Source organism: Mercurialis annua, linkage group LG5, assembly GCF_937616625.2.
Source record: "Mercurialis annua linkage group LG5, ddMerAnnu1.2, whole genome shotgun sequence".
Classification (NCBI taxonomy): domain Eukaryota; kingdom Viridiplantae; phylum Streptophyta; class Magnoliopsida; order Malpighiales; family Euphorbiaceae; genus Mercurialis; species Mercurialis annua.
In genome coordinates, this window is record NC_065574.1 from 5295435 (window position 1) to 5315527 (window position 20093).

The 20093-nt window shown below is 30.9% G+C and overlaps 4 protein-coding genes across 4 annotated transcripts; 2 read left to right on the top strand and 2 right to left on the bottom strand.

Moving 5' to 3' along the window:
• The first annotated feature begins 276 nt into the window (after window positions 1-276).
• On the top strand, window positions 277-2439 carry LOC126681349 (uncharacterized). The gene is made up of 3 exons (XM_050376894.1): window positions 277-644; window positions 1204-2037; window positions 2116-2439. Exons 1-3 carry the CDS (start codon window positions 342-344, stop codon window positions 2437-2439), a joined length of 1461 nt encoding a protein of 486 aa, XP_050232851.1. The 5' UTR covers window positions 277-341.
• A 1243-nt stretch (window positions 2440-3682) lies between these two features.
• On the bottom strand, window positions 3683-7798 carry LOC126681350 (uncharacterized). The gene is made up of 5 exons (XM_050376895.2): window positions 7565-7798; window positions 5761-6379; window positions 5022-5595; window positions 4311-4924; window positions 3683-4182 (listed from the first exon to the last, which is right to left on the bottom strand). The coding sequence occupies exons 2-5, from the start codon at window positions 6376-6378 to the stop codon at window positions 3751-3753; spliced, it is 2238 nt and encodes a 745-aa protein (XP_050232852.2). The 5' UTR covers window position 6379; window positions 7565-7798; the 3' UTR covers window positions 3683-3750.
• Window positions 7799-13979: 6181 nt separating this feature from the next.
• Window positions 13980-15977, top strand: LOC126681322 (uncharacterized protein At2g29880). The gene is made up of 3 exons (XM_050376860.2): window positions 13980-14227; window positions 14823-15179; window positions 15275-15977. The coding sequence occupies exons 2-3, from the start codon at window positions 14826-14828 to the stop codon at window positions 15827-15829; spliced, it is 909 nt and encodes a 302-aa protein (XP_050232817.1). The 5' UTR covers window positions 13980-14227; window positions 14823-14825; the 3' UTR covers window positions 15830-15977.
• Window positions 15978-16085: 108 nt separating this feature from the next.
• On the bottom strand, window positions 16086-18901 carry LOC126681321 (pentatricopeptide repeat-containing protein At1g11290, chloroplastic). Its single transcript, XM_050376859.2, has one exon. It carries the CDS (start codon window positions 18775-18777, stop codon window positions 16345-16347), a length of 2433 nt encoding a protein of 810 aa, XP_050232816.1. The 5' UTR covers window positions 18778-18901; the 3' UTR covers window positions 16086-16344.
• Between the last annotated feature and the right edge of the window lie 1192 nt (window positions 18902-20093).

The following is a 20093-nucleotide window of genomic DNA, read 5'->3' on the forward strand; positions in this document are numbered from 1 at the left end:
TCTGTGTCGCATTGCTCGTTGTCGTTACTTTCATCATCTTCATTGTGCTCCGGTGAGAATTTTTTACGTGTTCTGTTTTCTTTTCTCTGTTGACGATATCGTTTTGTTGAGTAATTTACTGTTACATTTAGTATTGAGATGTGTTTATCATCTGATTGTATAATCAGCATTGTTTTTTTATTAATTAGATGTGTTTATCATCTGATTATGTTATTTAGCATTGATTTTATTATGATTTTACTTTGTTTTCTATTCATGCATTTATATATTTATATTTTTTATCTTTATTAACTTATCAAGTGTTTTTGTGTTTGTTTTTGATTCTCAGTTAATTGCACAATATGAGTGATAGTGATTTTGAAGAAACATTATCTGATTTTTTGAGTAAAAAGAAGACTTCTAAGAGTCCTGAGAAAACAATGGAAAAGGCTGGTGTTTCTCCTCTTCGTAGGAGTTCGAGAAGTAAAGAAATTATTAAATCTAATGCTGTTGTCTGTGTAAAAGAGAAGAAAGCAATTGTGAAATATAAGTCTGTGAAGAAGGATGTTGCTTGTAAAAGAAAAGGAGATGTTGTTTTGCACCAAAGAGATATCAAGAGGAAAAGGCTTGGTAGTGATAACTTGAATAAAAGTGATTCTATGCAGGTATTTTTGTTTTTTTTGTTATGATAATGAAATGATAATATTATGACAATCACATGATAATGTACTGATAATATGAAGATGTGTAACATGATAATCACATGATAATGTGTCAGATAAGCTCTATGATTATGACATGATAATGTGTTTGATAAATATGTGATAGATTATCATATTATCATATTATCATATTATAATATGAAGAGCTGCTGAAGTTAAGATAACTTCTTGTTAATGTATTGTTGTTTGATGATTATCTGATGATAATATGATTATAATTTTGTTTATATGATAACATTTTTAAGATAGTTGTATTGTTGTATTTGAAATTATAACATGATGATAATATAATGTCATTGTAAGATAATATGATTATAATGATTGCTATCATTGAAATTATAACATGATGATAACATGATAACTCTGTGAAGATACTGCATTGATCATACAATATTATATGATGATTACTTGATGATAATATAATAAAATTGTGATATCTGAGAAGTTTCTGCCTGAGTTTTAAATGATACCATTTTTTTTTTTTTGTCTTTGTTTACTGCAGAAGTTTGATTTGTTAATTGATCCAAAGGAACGTTTTGTTGGGAAAGTTGGAAATGCAAGTTCCAATTCAGTGATCAAAAATATAAAGTTGAAGCTTAATGATGATCAGTTATCTATTTTAAAGAACAGTAGGTTTGGTTCCTTTTTATGGCTGGACAAGGATGTACTTAGTCTTAGACTCATACATTCTATACTTTTAAGGGAGGTGCATCATGCCAATCTTTCTGAACTTTGGTTTAATTACGGATCTCAGATTCTGCGTTTCAGTTTGTATGAGTTTGGTCTCGTTAGCGGTCTTGTTTGTGGAAGTGACGAGTCAAGATTTTCTGGTTATTTTGAGGATGGTGATTTTTTTAATAAATTTTTTAGTGATGAGAGCAAGATTACACGTCAGGTTATTGAAGCAAAATTTCTTGATGCTGTTTGGGAGAATGATGATGAGGCTGTAAAGTTTGCGAAGCTTTACATGGTGCAATGTTTTATTTTGGGTAATCTTGGGACTACTTTGATTGAAGATCGTTTCATTCACTTGCTGGATAGTTCTGATTATGATGATTTTCCATGGGGGAAATATTCGTTTGAATTATTTGTTCAGTCTACTAAGAACAAGCTCTCAAGTAAACTGAAGTCATCAAGTCAATCTACCTTCTATCGACTTTATGGATTTCCGTATGCCATCCAATTCTGGTTTTATGAAACATTAGTTTCTGTGCCTCAGTACCTGTGTACTTTGAACGATGCTGCTGCCTATCCTCGGTTAATGCGTTGGATACCGAAGGATATAAAAAAAATGCAGAACTTTGATTTTAAAGTTTTTGATGATGAAACTGAAAAGGTATAATGATGCTTATTTAATTTTTGCTCGATTAATTTGTGTATTTTTCGTGATCTAATTATTAATTAATTCTTATAGGTCACAGTCCTTTCAAATATTGTAGCAACTGACGATGAGTCTGGTAGTCTTATTGTTAATGGACTCTATTATCAAGGTCACGTTGCTGCGCAAGAAAGAAATGATGCTTGTATAGCTGAAGTTAGAATCATGGAAGTGGCAAGGTCTGCTTGCGTTAACTTTGTCAAGGAATTGAAAGCTCAGATTTTTGACAATGATGTTGATTATTCTGATTTGGAGAGTGACGTTCGAAAGCGCATTTGTGCTTCTGTTGATAATTTTGAAGTAAATCAATTAAGTAATATTTTCAAAGTCAATTCTGGAAAGGTATGTGGTTTGTTATAATTGTATGATAACATTATGATAATATTAACATTATTCTATGATAATTTTATGATAATGTTATCATAATGATATTGATAATATTTATGATAATTGTATGATAATATTCTTATGATATTGGACATTGTTGGATTTTATGATCGGAGTGATATCAACTTCCACTCTGTTTATTATATGGACAAGAGTAAAATTGATCCATTTGCTGTAGCTTATGTTGACAGACTTCCTGTTCAAGAAAAAGCGTAAGTTTCTTTCTTTTTCTTTCATATTTCTTTTTATTTTTTTCAATTACAGATTTTAGATAAATAATTAAAATGTTGAGACAGTGACAATTTTTTTAAACAATGCAGAGATTGTGGTTTGTACATTGTGGCTTTTGCTGAATACTTGATAGAAGGGAAGGCAATTCCGAGAAATATTGATGTCTTTAGACTTCGTGAAAGATATGCAACTAATTTGTACATCTATGGAAGGTGGAAGATCAAGACTAAATGTGGTTATATTTCTGAATGAACTGTTGTTTTTAGTTTTTAAAACTTATACTAAAGTTTTGTGATTGTGTAAATGTGATTCTGGAACAAAAATGGTTGTGTAAGTTTTTTACAATGTTAATGATTACAATTTTAGTTTTTTGCTACTCAGGTAATAATTAATAATTATGTCATAATCAGGTGATACTCAGATGATAAAATAACAAATGATAACTTTATGATAATGTGACTAATAATAAACAGGTGATAATTATGTCATAATCAGGTGATATTCAGATGATAAAATGATAAATGATAAGTTTATGATAATGTGACTAATTATAACAGGTGATAATTATGTCATAATCAGGTGATAACTTTATGATAAAATGGTAATGTGATAAATTTATGATAATGTGATTAATGATAACAATTTCAGTTTTTTGATAATCAGGTGATAATTATGTCATAATCAATCAGGTGATAATCAGATGATAATGATAATAATATGATAATGTGATTACACTTTAATGATAAATTTTATGATACTCACATGATAACTAATGATAATTTTATAATAATGATAAGTTGTCTAATGCTGTTGATAATTATATGATTATGTTGTGATATTCATATGATAATATTATCATACCTATCATACCTATATTATGATAATTATTCTATATCATTAATACATTATATAAGAATGATTGTGATATTCATATGATAATATTATCATACCTATATTATGATAATTATTCTATATCATTAATACATTATATAAGAATGATTAAAATTTTTTATTGAATGAAAAATAGTACAATTAAATTTTCAATGAACAGTTCTAGCCTTTTTTTGGAATATTTCTACAAGTCTTACGATTATGTCCATATTTTTCACATCGGCTGCACTTATTTTGATTTTTTTGTTCATCTGGACCTTTTATTCTTCTTTTTTTTGGTCTTCCAGGTTTAATTCTTCCTATAGGAGGTAAGATAATGACATCTTCAACCTCTGCAGTGACTTCCCATGTTTCTTCTTTAGGAATCGGGTATACAGTTTCTGCATATGTAGCAAGCATTTCTTCATTTGTGAAATACTTTGAGCAATATTCAGTTGGGTCTTGATGTTTGTAATTGAATACAGCAGCAGCATGTTTACATGGAATCATTTCTTCTTGATATCTGTTGCATGTGCAAGATTTTTCCTTGATGTTAACAGTGGAGGGTTTACCATTTTCAGTAACAGTAAATATGTCATCATCAGATGGCTGAACCTGATAAACAGATGATAATATTAAACTGAACTTTGATAAACAGATGATAATACTAAAGTGAACCTGATATAAACAGATGACAATGCTAATAATAAACAGAATACTATTATGTTTAAATGAATGCTTACCTCGATTTTGAGGGAATTAATATAATTTTCCCTTAGCAGAGAATCATATTTGGTAGTCAATTTTGTGAAAGTTCCTCTAGCAAGATTTCTGTTTTTGTAGCTCCATCTTTGTACCAAGCTTCTCAAGTATTCCATAAGCATGGTAACTGGTAATTCTCTTGCCCTATTTACTGCTGCATTAAATGACTCAGCCGTATTTGAAGTCATTATGTTGTATCTTTTTTTCACAGAATGTGAAACTGCCCACCTTTTGAATCCTGCTTCCTTGAGATAAGATATAACTGCTGGATTTATATTGTTAAGCTCTGCCATATGAGTATTAAATTCTTCCTTTGTATAAGCTCTTGCTGCTGCTTTGAACAGATCTTTAATTGTCTTCCGATTCCTTCTGAATTTGCTTTTCATGTTTTTTAGTAAATGATATATGCAAATATCATGTTGAACTTCTCCAGCAAAAACACTCTCTATTGCATTTTTAATGCTCTGATGTCTGTCTGAAATTATACACATTTCTTCCCTTACACCAAAAACATTTTTGATGTGTGTAAAAAACCAATTCCATGATTCATCATTTTCTGAATCTGTTATTGAAAATGCAAGAGGGAATATTTTTCCTGTAAAATCAAAGTTTGTTTTGATTATCAGATTATCACATGATAATGCCATAATGATAACAGTATGCTAATAAAAACTTTAATGCTGAAAACATACCTGCTGCATCAAGAGTTGATGCTGAAAACAGAGTACCTCCATATGGTCCTTTCAAAAAGGTAGCATCCACAATCATAATAGGAATACAGTGATTCCATCCACTTATAGATGCCTTCAGTGACATGAAAGCATAGAGAAATGTATCATCCACATCTGTTTTATAACTTACAAATGATCCTGGATTTGTTTGCATTATCATGTGAAGATATCTTGGTAGTACACCATATGAATCTTCTGGTTTCCCTCTTAAAAGCTCTAGTGCAATTTGTCTACATTTCCATGCTTTCCAATAATCTAATTTGATGCTGTAATCCTTTCTCATGTCTCTTATTATATCATTTGGTGTGTAAATTGTTTTTATATCCAACAATTGTGATTTGATGATTTTAGCTATTGTTTTTGAGCTGACATATTTCTGGTCTCCCATTCTCATCTCCAAAGAACATGTATGAACATTGTTGTACTTTCGTACTTGAAACATTTTTGTGTTTCCAACCCTTGACGCATAAAATTTCCATTCACAAGATTCATCTACACATCTCAATCGGTACTGTCTTTTGCATGATTTTTGTACCTGTAATTAGTAATAATCAGTTTTTGATACTGTTATGCTAATGTTAACTGTATCACAAACTTGTCATTTAAGTATCACAAACTTATCAACTGATTATCACAATTCAGAATATAATTACTTAAATAATAATAACATAAAAAGGACAAACAGAATATTGAAATGTACCTTGTATTGAAAATGATCTGATATTCCATAGAGGCTCATCTCTGATATTACTGATTCTTTATCAGTGAATATGCCTCCTTCTTCTAATTTATGATTAGTTTGATTTATTGCAATATAATCTTCATTAAAATCTGTTTCCGGAAGATCCTCTTGAAGGTCACAAAGAAGGTTTGCATATTCAATCATATCCAAATTTGAACAAGACATTTCTTTTTCTTTAAAGAACTGTTCATCCAGATATGTCATATCGTCTTCTTGAACTAGAATTGAATCGTTTGCAGCTGCTGATGATGATGATTCCAGAAATCTGATAGGCTTATTTAATATAATGCAGATTGGATATTTTGTGAAGTTCATTTCACTCCTTTTTAACTGTATATAGAATCTGAGGCTTCCTTCATCTTTTATTTTGATTGGAGGATAATCATCACTGACTAGATATTGAATATCTAATTGAGTGTCAGTCTCTTGAATTTGCAAATGTTGATATACCAATTCAATAAAACTTTCAAATGTGCAGTCTATTTCCAATAAAATTCCTGTTATTTTGAAGTTTATATATTTTCCATCTTCTGTCCATTGTCCATCATGTTGCATTAGCACTTGAATAATTTCCATCCTGAAAAATGATAAATAGATGATAAATTAATGAAAAATAGATGATAACAATGCTGTATAATGATATTATCCTGTGATTAGCAGATATTCAGCTAATAATATGATAATTTGAATTATCATGTGATTATCAGATAATACACAGACAAAGTATCATGTGATTATCACAATTATTATCACATTGTCATATCATTATCATTATCACATTATTATCATATTATTATCATTATTATTTGATTATCATGTGATTATCAGACAAAGTATCATGTGATTATCAGATAATTTGAATTATCACCTGATTATGACATAATTACTGTTATCAACTGGTTATCAACTGGTTATCACAATTCAGACACATTCACATTATCATATCACATTTCGGACACATTATCATTATCATGTGATTATCACATTATCATATCATTATCATTATCACATTATTATCACATTATTATCATTATCATGTGATTATCATAAGATAATAAACAGACACATTATTATTTGATTATCATATTATTATCATTATCATGTGATTATCATTTGATTAAACATGTATATCATAAAATTATCATTATCATGTGATTATCATGTTATTATTATTTGATTATCATGTAATTATCATGTGATTAGCAGACACATTCACATTATCATATCATGTGATTATCATGTGATTATCAGATAAGTTAAATTATCATGTGATTAGCAGACACATTATCATTTGATTAGCAGACACATGTTATCAACTGGTTATCAACTGGTTATCAACTGGTTATGACATAATTATCACATGTTATCAACTGGTTATCAACTGGTTATCACAGTTCAGACACATTCACATTATCATATCAAATTTCGGACACATTGTTATTTGATTATCACATCACATGATAATCAGGCAAACTTATTAACTGATTATAATAATTTAGACATATTATCATTTGATTATCAGTTAAAATATAACATATTATTATCATGTTATTATAACATTATCACATTATCATGTGATCAATTTAAACTAAAATATTTTTATAATATAATCATATGATAATAATAATATTATAATCATATTATCAAGAACAGATAATTAGAGTTTAAGAATCACTGTTTTTATGAAGATCGAGCTGTTACAACTGTAAATTTTAAAAAACAGTTACAACTGTAAATTTTATTAACAAGATCAGATAATTACCTTTAAGAATCACTGTTTTTATGAAGATCGAGCTGTTTTGCTTGAATTCTATATGTGATTTGCAGAAGAGAAGAATAATTCCGGTGATCGATCTGTTGAAGAGATTTGTATTTAGGAATCTGAAATTTCGAAGAAGAATTTTTCAAAGAAGCGTGCTTGATTACGAGCTGAGAGAAGAATTTAGAGAGAGAAAAATAGAGAGAGAAAAGTAAGGTTTCTAGTTGTGCGTGAAAAGTAATGATTTCTTTAAACATCTACTATATATATATAAAGTAGGATATTTTTTCCCATGGTTTAAGAAGTTGACACTTGGCACATTTCTATTAGTTCTTACATATTTTTTCTTTCTATTTTTACTAATATTATATTAATTGATGATTGATGATTTGTCAATCTTATTTATGTACCAATTAATTTAATATGGACATTTTAAAAAAAGAAACTAATATGGAAATAAATAATTAATAACATAATTTTACTATGAAAACAATTTCATATTAATAATTTTTGGCAAAAAAACGTGAAACTAAATTTTTAATCTACCAAATTTTTTTTTCACTAATAATGATTGACTATATATATTTGGTAATAGTTTTAAAAACTAATCATATATTTGGTAATCACAAAAAGAAATTAAAAATAGTATTTGGTATATCTACTATACAAAACAAGATGTTTTTTCCTTTGATTGACAAGTGTCACTCTTACAAATGTTCTTATATTTTTAACATTAATTTAGGCAAAACCCATACGGAGGCCCCTCTACTTTACACTTTTTCTGCGACAGGTCCCTAATCCAAAGTTACTCACGCGGAGATCCCTGTACTTGGCATAATCGAATATTGAGGCCCTTAATTGGATGGAAAATGTTGTGTGTGCCACACTCTCCGTTAATTAACAAAAACACCGTTAACTAAACAAATATAATGCCACATCACAGTACACGTCACAATTATATGCCACATCACAATTTTCTTTTAAAAATAAAAAATTTGAAAACATACCATTTTTCCATCTTCTCCTTTTTGGTCGATCAAATTGATACAAACAGCCCAAGAACAAAAGTATTAATACAAGCAGCCAAAGAACACAGCTTTATTACAAACTCGGCAACAAGAGATATCAATTTTAATCTTATGAACAACAACTTCCCGGTAATAGAAAAATATAAACCAAAGAAACAATCAAAATAAAATTGCCCAACGATTCCACGATGGTGCTTGAAACCGATCAAGATTTAGCGGTTCAAACCTTGACATCGCCGTCAATGGATAGAGAGCAACAATTAAAAGATCAGTCGCAGCCGACGGGATCTCCGGCGTCTCCTACTTCTGTTGCAGTGGATCCTCTATACTGTATGAACGTTGGGTTTTTGGGTGGCGGTGCTGGTATTGTGGCGGCGGGAGTGGGAGAGATAAGAGGCGGGCCGAAGATAGCAGAGAGGATGGTAATGAAGAGAAAAGAGTGAAATGGAAATGGCGAGAATAGATATTTAGGAATGTTTGGTGTTGCTGAAAATGGTTATTTAGGTAGCTGAGTTTGCGGCAATAATCGTTGTGAAAGAGACGGTGGTTGGCTCGAACGGGGGAGTGTTGTTTAGCGGAAATAAAGGTTGGTGAAGGAGATGCGGTGGTGGTAGACAGTGGAGGAGGAAACGGTAGTAAACTGGAAAAAGAGGAGGAGAATTGTGGTGTTCGCGGCGGCGATAGCGGCTTTCATTTAATTGAATTTTAGAAGAAAATGAAGGGAAGAAGAAGATGTATAATCAGCAAAAAAAAAAACAATTACATGGCATAATTTATTATTTTTTTTCTTTTCTAATATGACTTATTTTGCTCCCCACTCTCATTAACGGAGAGTGTGGCACACACAACATTTTCCATCCAATTAAGGACCTCAATATTCGATTATGCCAAGTACAGGGATCTCCGCGTGAGTAACTTTGGATTAGGGACCTGTCGCAGAAAAAGTGTAAAGTAGAGGGGCCTCCGTATGGGTTTTGCCAATAATTTATTTACTAATCTCTCTAAAATAGTGTTGTTGATAACATTGATTATATATTATTTTCTATTAATTAGAGGCAAAATGAATTACTTATGGACTTTCTATTTACGTTTATCTCTTTGTAAAAGATAACAATTCTGGCATTAAATTTTATAACCTTTCTTTTTAAATCATATTTATATGCATATCAATAAATAAGAAAAGTAAAAATAATTATTAGAATTTTCAATTACAATTTTTTAGTCTCCTCATTGATTATAGAAACTATTCCCTTTTCTAAAACGTACCAATATTATTTTTTGATAAATACATAATAATAAATTATATTAAAAAACATATCAATAAATTATACTAATTATTTGTTAAGATGACATTAACTGTCTTACCTTATTAGTTGATTCTCTTCTCTTTTAGTAGTCAACTTGCTATTGCATTGTCTTATTTAAATATAGTTCTTCATTTCATATACTAAAACGTTATTAATGTCAAGCAAAAAATGCATTCGACAAAAAAAGTACGTTACCAATAGCTAACTTTATTTAGTAAAAATGTAATTCTCTTTTATTTTTTTTACTATGTTTTTAATAGTTCTTTAGTCGTTATTTTGTTTATTTTGTTTTATTAATCAAATGTTTTACTCTAATTTTATTTTGTTTTATACTTTTAATTTTTTTATATTATTAATTATAAAACATTACTTTAATTATTTTGATAATTACATTCACAAAATTTTTCCTTTGCTTCACTCTCTAATTGATTTTCATCCTTTTCTTTTTTCATAATTATAGGACCATTAAAGATTTAAAATTTAATATTATATAATTATTCCACTAACCTTATTTGTACAATTATTATAAAATAAAATGCAAATAAAAATTACCAAACATATAATCAATCAATCATCATTAGTATTTTATCCATTAAACCTTATTTTAACAACAAAAAGAATAACGTTAGCAATTAATTCTTTCCATAATAAAATAAATGTTGGTAATTAATTGTTTCCATATTATAGTATGCAAATAAGGTTAGTGAATAGTATTAAAATTTTATTTAAATTTGATTGGATTAGTTTAGGAAATGTAAAGAAAGATTAATTGTTTTGAAGTGAATCAAATAGAAATAAAGGTTACCAAACATATAATTAGTCAATGGCTTAATACATAGTTTGACTCCTGAACTTATACCCTTTTACCCATCTAACTCCTAAATGTAACGTCTCACCTATCGAACCTCTGAAGTTGTTAAATAATCCGATTTAACCCCTGAACTTGATAAATATGTAAGTATTGAACCGTTCGTGTCCACCTGTCATTTGAAACGTTCTAGAAGAAATTATGTACGGAGGGGTTAAATGTTTACGTATTTATCAAGTTCGGGGTCAAATCGAGTTATTTAACAAGTTCAGGGGTTTGATAGGTGAAACGTTAAGTTTGGAGGTTAGATGGGTAAAAGGGTAAAAGGGTACAAGTTCAGGGGTCAAACTATATATTCAGCCATTAGTCAATCATTATCGGTGAAAAAAAATACGTTTCGTAGGTTAACAAATTAACTGAGCCTTTTTTTTGTATAAAATCAATAAATTTAATGCATTTATTGGTTATTAATTTAATTTGGTAACATTCTTTTCAAATTGTTATAGCATTTCCTTTTACTCCATTAAGGTGAAATTGATGAAGTAATTACTTTGTTGACTGATTTGCTGGTAATATTTTTCCTAAAACATCCATAACGTTTTTTTTTAATTATTTCATTGAAAAATAACGTCTCTTAGGTTGCTAATTCAATTTGTTATTCTCTGCGTTTATATATAATGACCAACAACACTTCATCTTTTTCTTCTTCTATCAAGGTTAGTTATTTGTTTTTTTTCTTCATACTATAGGTAATGTCGTTTGTTTTTTAGTCATATATATTATATTGTGCAGTTTTGTCCATAATTTTCTAATTTTTTTTCGTCATCTTATATTTTGTTTATTTGTATTTTGTTTGTTTGTATGTCTGATTGAAATTGAGAAAAGCTATTATGAATTTAGCGATTTAGTTTTGCGATGCTGTATTAGAAAAAAATGTATGAATATGTTATCTTTTTTATTGATGAAATTTAGAGCTATGTTTAATATCGGTGGCACTGCAAATTTACTTTGAAAAAGTAAGAGTGCTATTAGAATATATGAACCTGGAAAATTTGTAGGGTTTGTATCCTTCGGTAAGTTAACTAGCTAATTGTATTTCTAATTCATTATTTAATTTTTTTGTCATTTGCAACATGTGAGCTTGATTTTCGAGTAGATATCTTCAAGTTAGAGGAACTTTTGGTATATTAAGCATGCTAAAGATAAAAACTCAATATATATCTTTGTATATTAATATTTTCACCTCTCGAAAATAAATGAAAAAATATAAAATTAAGATATATGCATTCTACATAAAATATTTATAGATGTAATCTCTATAATGGAAAACAAATAATTTAATATTTTATATAATTATTATAAAAAATTAATGAATTTATTATACATTAAGTATACAATATTGTTAATCTCTCTCTTTTTCTTTCTCTCTCTCACACACACACAAATTATAGTAAACTCATTAATTTTCTTAACCAATTCTTATGGAGTAACTGAAATGGATACTAATTCCTACAAATGCTAAATATTGCCAATTTTCAATATAAATATTAATTGATTTTGAATATTAACATAATTAATTACTGGAACTGAATAATTTCCTTGTATCTGAAAACTTCCAGATTAATAGGAAGGAAGCTTAATCGGAATGAATCAGAATTTTTCTTCTATGATTGATCCGTATAAACATCAACAACTCCGATTTAGTTTTACTAAATGTAAGGATTTAGTTAATATTATTCATCGGGATTTTTCACATTGTTTCACATTTAGCACTCTTTTTTTTATTATAATTATTTTCTCCTTTAAAATTTGAATATTTGTTATTTTAAAACTATACATCTTATTCAAACGGCTACTGATGAACAAGAAACTTTTGCGCAATTCACTTCGGATCTTTGATAATCATTCAATTCGAAGAAATAAAGATAAAGTTTACAATATGATGACATAATTTTAAAAATTTCATATTGTACGTGCATCATATTAATGTTATAATGTTATATTATTATGTGTCGTATCAAATTATTTATTTATTTATTTAATTATCTATTGAAATTAAATATTCAATTTTTATTTTCTATAGAATATTCATAATATATCAAATAAAAATATCAAAATTTAAAACTAACCAATAACCATATATATATTCTAATCATTTATTCATTAATTCACTTGATCTCTTGTATATTAATTTATGTCATTTCAAGTAGATTTTTCTAAAACCTACTTTTTAAAATTGATTGTACGATTTGTTATATTTTAACTTAATTCCAACTAATATTTAACTAGAAGATTTTTATTAAAACTAAAACACTTACCATATGTTTTTTTTGTATATAGGAATTGTGGAAAGCGAGAAATAAGAGGGTCTATGAGTTCACAAAAGTTGATTCGGTTGTTTTCATTTCGGTTTGCAAGACGGTGGAGTTTTACAAAGCAAACAATCGGGGTTTTGCTTACTCGGGATATGATGTGTATCGAAATTTACTATTCTTTTGTAAGTTTGATTAATTTTTTTGGCCTTTTTTAAGGCTTTTGCCAATCACCGCTTTGTGATTGTGCTAATAAACTCATCATTTATCCAAAAAAAAAAACTAAAACAATTATAAAATATATAATAATTCTTAAATAATATCCAAAGAAAAATTAAAATAACGCCCTATTGGTAATAATTTATTTTAGTAAATTTTTTGAATAAACACACCCAAAGACAAGTAAAAAAATTAAATAAAAAAACGTGCAACGCACGGGACTAATGCTAGTTGAGTTTATATAGTAGGAGTAATTTTTTAATTAAAAAAAAGCGGAGAGTAAAAATTTAAAATTAGAAAATTCGTGATGTATTTTTCGTAAGATTTCATTGCTGATGTAGAATATCAAATTATTTTTGTAATTTAGGTAAATATCTATTTTTCTCCATTTGATACATATGTAGAAATAACGAATATTGGCCGTCGATTAAAGTTTAATAAATCAATGAACAGTTCAGATCAAGCCACATAACTCCTTACTCCTGACACCTGGATATATCGATGACGTGGCCAAATGACTGATATTTCTTAATGACCTGGCGTAAGTGCTGATATGGCCTAATGTCTATATGCCATTTGGTATATATGCTGGCGTGGATTTTAAAAGAAAATTCTTTGGAACGAGAAGAGGAGAAAGTAAATGTACGATGTTCTAGACGTGGCATTTTATTATAGGTCCGTCATTTAAATTCCGTGAACTGCCAAGCATTTTACCTATAGTAAAGAAAATCGAAACGTTTCTCTCCACGCGTTTGGTTTTCGAGAAAGTGCAACAGCTCGGGAAAATTTTCCATATTTATTTTCATTTTCTCGAGAAAATTTTTTCCTGAAAAAAAACCCTAACCCTAATCTTAATCTCTTAATGAAGCCTAATAATGACTTCCTCTCTTACTTTTAACGGCTAGATCACTTCTCCGGCGATCCTCCGGTCACCGATCTGGCCGGCAAGAGATCACAATTTCCCACTAATTCACTCTGGTATCTCTCTCAATGTAAGTGTTAGTCCATAATAAGCTTTACATTTGATCTTTAAAGTAGGCTGTATTTGTTCATTGAATTTAACTACTGGTACATTTGATAATATGGTAACTAAGCTGTGTTTGTACATTGAAGTTCAGTATGTAATTTTTGTAGCAGTAAAAGGTTACTTTATGCCACTGAAATAGTTTATAAGTCGGATTAAGAGGTAACTGTTTATGGGCTGAGTTTGTTTGGTGGATTTTGTGCTTATGAAGTTTTTTCTAGATCATAAGATCTAGCTGTTAACTTATTTTCTATGGCAAGCTGTTAATAAAAATTGCAATGCAACTAGTTTGAGGTTTGTGCAGCTATCCTAATTGATTTCTCACCGGGAGCTTGTCGTTCTTGTGCATTAGTCATGGTTGATTTAATCTTTATAAACCTGAGTTTGTATAGTTAGTTATAGTTTATTGAATAAATATAATTGTGTGGGCAGATAGTATTCTTAATACTTTGAATGAGTATAAAAGGCTATTCTAGATTTTCTCTGATAAGCACGGCAGAAACGTAATACTTTTTTTTTACTCGGTACAAATATGTGAACTGATATGTTCTTTAATGGCTCAGTAAATGGACCAGTATGACTTGCAAGCACAGAGAAGGGATATGAAGCATAAAGGAAGAAATGTTGTTTGGTCTATTGCTATGGACAAGTGCCTCATTGAAACTCTCTCTATTCAGGCGAGAAATGGAAACAAAATAGACAAATGTTTTAACGAGAATGCGTACACTGCTGCTTGCGTTGCTGTGAATTCTCGCTTTAATTTGAATTTGAACAATCAAAAGGTTGTTAATCGTCTTAAGACCATAAAGAAACGGTACAAGGTTATAAGGGATATGCTTAGTCAAGACGGATTTAGGTGGAATCCTGGTACAAAGATGATCGAGTGCGATAGTGACGATTTTTGGAAGAGATACATTACAGTAAGTCTATTAATAGATGATCTTCTTCTTTTTCTATTGATATGTCATGCTTTTGTTTAGTTAGTTATAGTTCTTTCATTAAACGTGTTGAATAGGCACATCCTGATGCAAAAGGAATCCGGGGTAAACAGATTGAGATGTACGACGAACTGAAAATTGTTTGTGGAAATTATCAAGCTCCTAGTCGTTGGGCTAAGATGAGAGATGTAGGTTATGTAGCAAAGAATTTTGAAGAAGATTCTCCTTCATTTCTCTCACAAAGTTCAGAAGATGTGAGCGTAACCGATGGAACGGAATCATATACTGGACAGCCAGATTGTATCCCGGAATATAATCAGGATCCTCCGCTTATCCAGCCAGTCAGACAACTCCCGAAACGAGCGCGTGTATCAGAATCTCTTCAAGATGCTATGTTGGCATTGGCATCAAGCATCCGTCGGTTGTCTGATACAATGGAGCAAAGCAAAACTGCCATTGATGCATCAGAATTGTTGCAGACGGTGATGGAGATTGATGGCTTAGAAGAAGCTAAAAAAATGTATGCTTTTGAATATCTGAATGCTGATCCCATTAAAGCTAGAGCCTTTATGACATATAATGCTCGAATGCGGAAGATTTATTTATTTCGACAGTTTTGGTGGTGGAGATGACACTTGGATGTATATTTTCCAAAATTACCAAAATCACGAAGAGAATTGTTTGTTGACACATTAAATCTTAATTGATGTTTGAAGGTGAATGTACAGATACTAGATGGTCTAAAGATGAAAGTTAATAGAAGATGGTTTTGTAGAGACATAGACCAGACCCTTAACTGCATTCTTTTTTTCTTTTCTTTTTTCTGAGTGAAGCTAGCATTTGCAGCAAGATAATGGCATCTCACATATGGTTACTGTATTAATGAACTTGCATGGATCAACATGTTGCATGGAAACTTATTGAGTTCACTTTTCCAACATTTGCGTTTTGAAAATGCTTTTGAAATTTCAAAATTGTTTATTTACAATTTATTTATTTATCGGTTCAGTGACTTTGGAACTGGATGTTTTCAAAATAAAGTAGGTGTCCATTTGAGTCGGGTAAATTCAATAACAGACGTATGTTGCATTCCGTCCTTTCAAGACCTACTTGAAAAAGAATCCAGTACTTCACCAAGGAGTCAAATTTACCAATAATCTCCACAGGAACAGAGTCCATTTTTGAAGTGATGAAACCTATGCATATCTCGTACTATGATTTCTCGTCCAGTTACAAGTGAAATGTACTTTGTTGCGCTATGACAATCGCCACAAACTCGTAGATTCTTCCTGACATGTATGGTTGTACCAGGAGTTGTATTCAGAATTCCAAAGGCAATAGCCAATTTCTCACTGTGGGTATTCAGCAGTTTCTCCTTAACATCATCTTCTACGTCGTGGATCGAATTGGTGTCAGGAACATAACCAGCAGCTTTAATCCTATCAACAAGGGTCTCAAGAAAATTATAGATCTTTTTGGATTGGGGATGGCTTGTACTGCCAGAATAGAAACTGTGGACTTCATTTCTTAATTCTACCAAACTACAGCCAGGAGTTTTCTGAAGCCCTTTCTTCTGCATCATTTTTCTAACTTCAGCCACTTTTTCCCACATTGAAGCTGTGGCATATATGTTAGCCAGCAAAACATGATAACCACCCTCATCTGGGTTCAGCTCGAAGAGTCTGTATGCTGCCTTCTCACCCAAGTCAACATTCTTGTGAATTTTGCAAGCACCAAGCATTGCGCCATACACAGTTATCCCCGGTTCTACAGGCATCTTCTGAATAAAATCCCAAGCCTCACTGAGCCGGCCAGCTCGTCCAAGGAGATCAACCATGGCTCCGTAATGATCCATTGACGGCTCCAGTCCATAATCCTTCTTCATGCTGGAAAAATATCGCCTCCCTTCTTCCACAAAACCTGAGTGGCTGCAAGCAGAGAGAACACATAGAAATGTGACATCATTTGGCTTGACGATCCCTTTTTGCATTTCCTCAAAAAGTTGTAGAGCTTCTTTTCCAAGCCCATGTGTGCCATAGGAATCTATCATGGCATTCCAGGTAATTGTATGCCTGTCGCCCATCATGTTAAAGAGCTTTCTTGCTGTGTGAATAGCTCCGCATTTTGCATACATGTCGACAAGAGCAGTCATTACAAAAACATTCTTGTGTAAGTGTCTCCGGATAACTAGCCCGTGAATCCACTTTGCCTGACGTGGAATAGATAACTCTGCCAGAGCAGGAATCACACTCACCATTGTGAATGAATCCGGCTTTATATTCCGAGATTGCATCTCACAAAAAGAATTTAAGGCCTTATTAACACACCCATTTTGGGCATAACCCAATATCATGGCATTCCATGATACAAGTGTTCTATTCTGCAGGTTTTCAAACAATTTAGTAGCAATGTCAATCCTCTTACACTTGGAATACATTGAAATCAAAGAATTCATCACGGAAACATTAGAATTGAGTTTTAGATCATCCACTAGTTTATGAACAAACTTCCCCTGCTCAAGATCACCCAAATCAGCACATGCATGTAGAATTTCCATTATAGTAACATCAGTTGGTTGAAACCCTTCATCCATCATCTTCTTGAACAGCACCATTGCTTCATCAGGATCATCACTTTGAACATACCCATCAATCATCGAATTCCACGTAACAACAGTCCTACTACCCATCGCATCAAATATCACTCTCGCCGTCCCAACCGAACCACACTTGCAATACATATCCACCAACGCAGTCGAAACATTAACAAACGAATCAAACCCGCCTCTAACAACATACCCATGAATAGCCTCACCAGCTCTCAACAATTTAACATCTGCCACAGCAGGCAAAACCGAAACAATCGTAACCAAATCCGGCCTATGTCCTTCCTCAAACATTCCACGAACCAACTCCAATGCCACTTTCGCCAACCCGTTTTGAGCAAACCCAGAAATAATCGTATTCCAACAAACCAAATCTCTCTCAGGCATTCTACCAAACATCTTATACGCATCACCAATCACTCTACATTTACTATACATATTCACAACCCCACTCATAACAAACAAATCCCAAGCAAACCCACTAGTAATCAACTGCCCATGAATCTGTTTACCTCTTCTAAGATCAAAACTATCACCACAAAGCTTCAACAGATAAGTAAAATTATAAACAACAGGCATAACATTATCACTCCTCATTCTGTTAAAAAACACTAATGCAGAGTCTAAGGATGAGTTTTTGGCATACCCTTTAAGCATAGTATGATAAAGACCCTCTAATTTATCATCAATTGGGTCAAAAATAATTGCAGCTTCTGTTAAGCTGCCATAGTTACAGAGCAGACTGATGAGCTTGGTTTGGAAAAGTTGTTCATCGTAGAGGCCGTTTTTAATGACTAGTGGGATGATTTGGTGGAGTTGTTTGATGGATGTGCAGTGTTCTAAGAGAAGTGCTGCTGGGTGGCTGTATATGTGGTCTGGGATGTGAATTTTTTGTGAGGTTTTGTGGTGTGTTGTTGAAGATGGTGGTGATGCTTGTGGTGGTTTTGCAGTGATGGGTAAGAATTGTGAGCTCATTTCTGTTTGCGGTTTGTGACAAGTTCAAATCTTTTTGGTATTTACATTAGAATTGGTTTTTGTGAATTAATATTATTCTTTAATTTTGTAGACATTTTTTTATTTTCCTTATGATGATTTTATGAGAGTTATTGTTAAGAATAACAGAATTATGTGAGACAGTTGAGCTTAAAATCCAAATAAAGGTGAAGCTTTGATTTTGTTAATTTTGCTTCGAAAATTATGATTTAAGTGTTAATATTGTAACCATGAGAAATTATTGTAAGAACTTTGTTCATCACATTGTCGGTAGATAGTATTAATATTATAAAAGTATGTGATTGAATATATAAAATTTATAATTAATGAAACTACATTATTAATAGTTTTTAATGATATAATAATAACATTGATTTTTTTTTTCCAAAATTTAGAATCCATTAAAACAAGATTAAAGTGCAATCAAGAAAGTCATATGACAAGTTTTAACAATATGATCTTTCCACTCTACTTTATCAAAGATTTAATAAGCAACAAAGGAATCAAGCAAAATTAATCGAAAATGACTCGAGCCGTGGATCTCGCTAACGTTGCCAATTTCGGCCACAAACGATGAACAAAGTCCGCTGTGTGCGAGTGTCTTGATTATGAAACACTTTCGGTTACACCTTCAAACCGGTAGATCCGTTGAAATTTAGTATTTCCGATCATCTTGTCAATGAAATTCTACGAAATTAGATAGATAACCCTTCAAGATCTTAGATCTACAAGAAATTGACTATAAAGTCCGAACAATCGCTATAGATTCTTGATAGATCTAAGAAGACCAACCATAAATAAACAAAAAACCATAAAATTTCAATCAAAAAACGATAAATCCATCTCGGAAAACTACCTAGCGGAGAACTTTTATTGAAATAAAAAGTAGATCTAGAAATTATTTAGTATTTATGAGCGGAGAGGAGGTAATTTTCAATCGAAACCGAATAATCACCTCCTACCACCCTTTAAAGGATGAAGATGAGAAGAAGTTTTTTTTAGAGAGAAGCAAGGGTGTTAGAGAGAGAAGACAAAGGAGTTATATTTACACTAGAGCAAGGGTGTTAGAGAGAGAAGACAAAAGAGTTATATTTACTACATTATTGATTCTATCTATATATATATATATATATATAACATGTTGGATAGTGATTATTTTGTTATATACTAATTAATACTTCCTCCGTCTCATTTAGAAAGTTTCATTATTGTTTTTTTACACATATTAAGAACACAAAAAAAAATCTTATTTTATCTTTATTAATCGTGCTTTGAAATTGTACATGTCATTAATTACC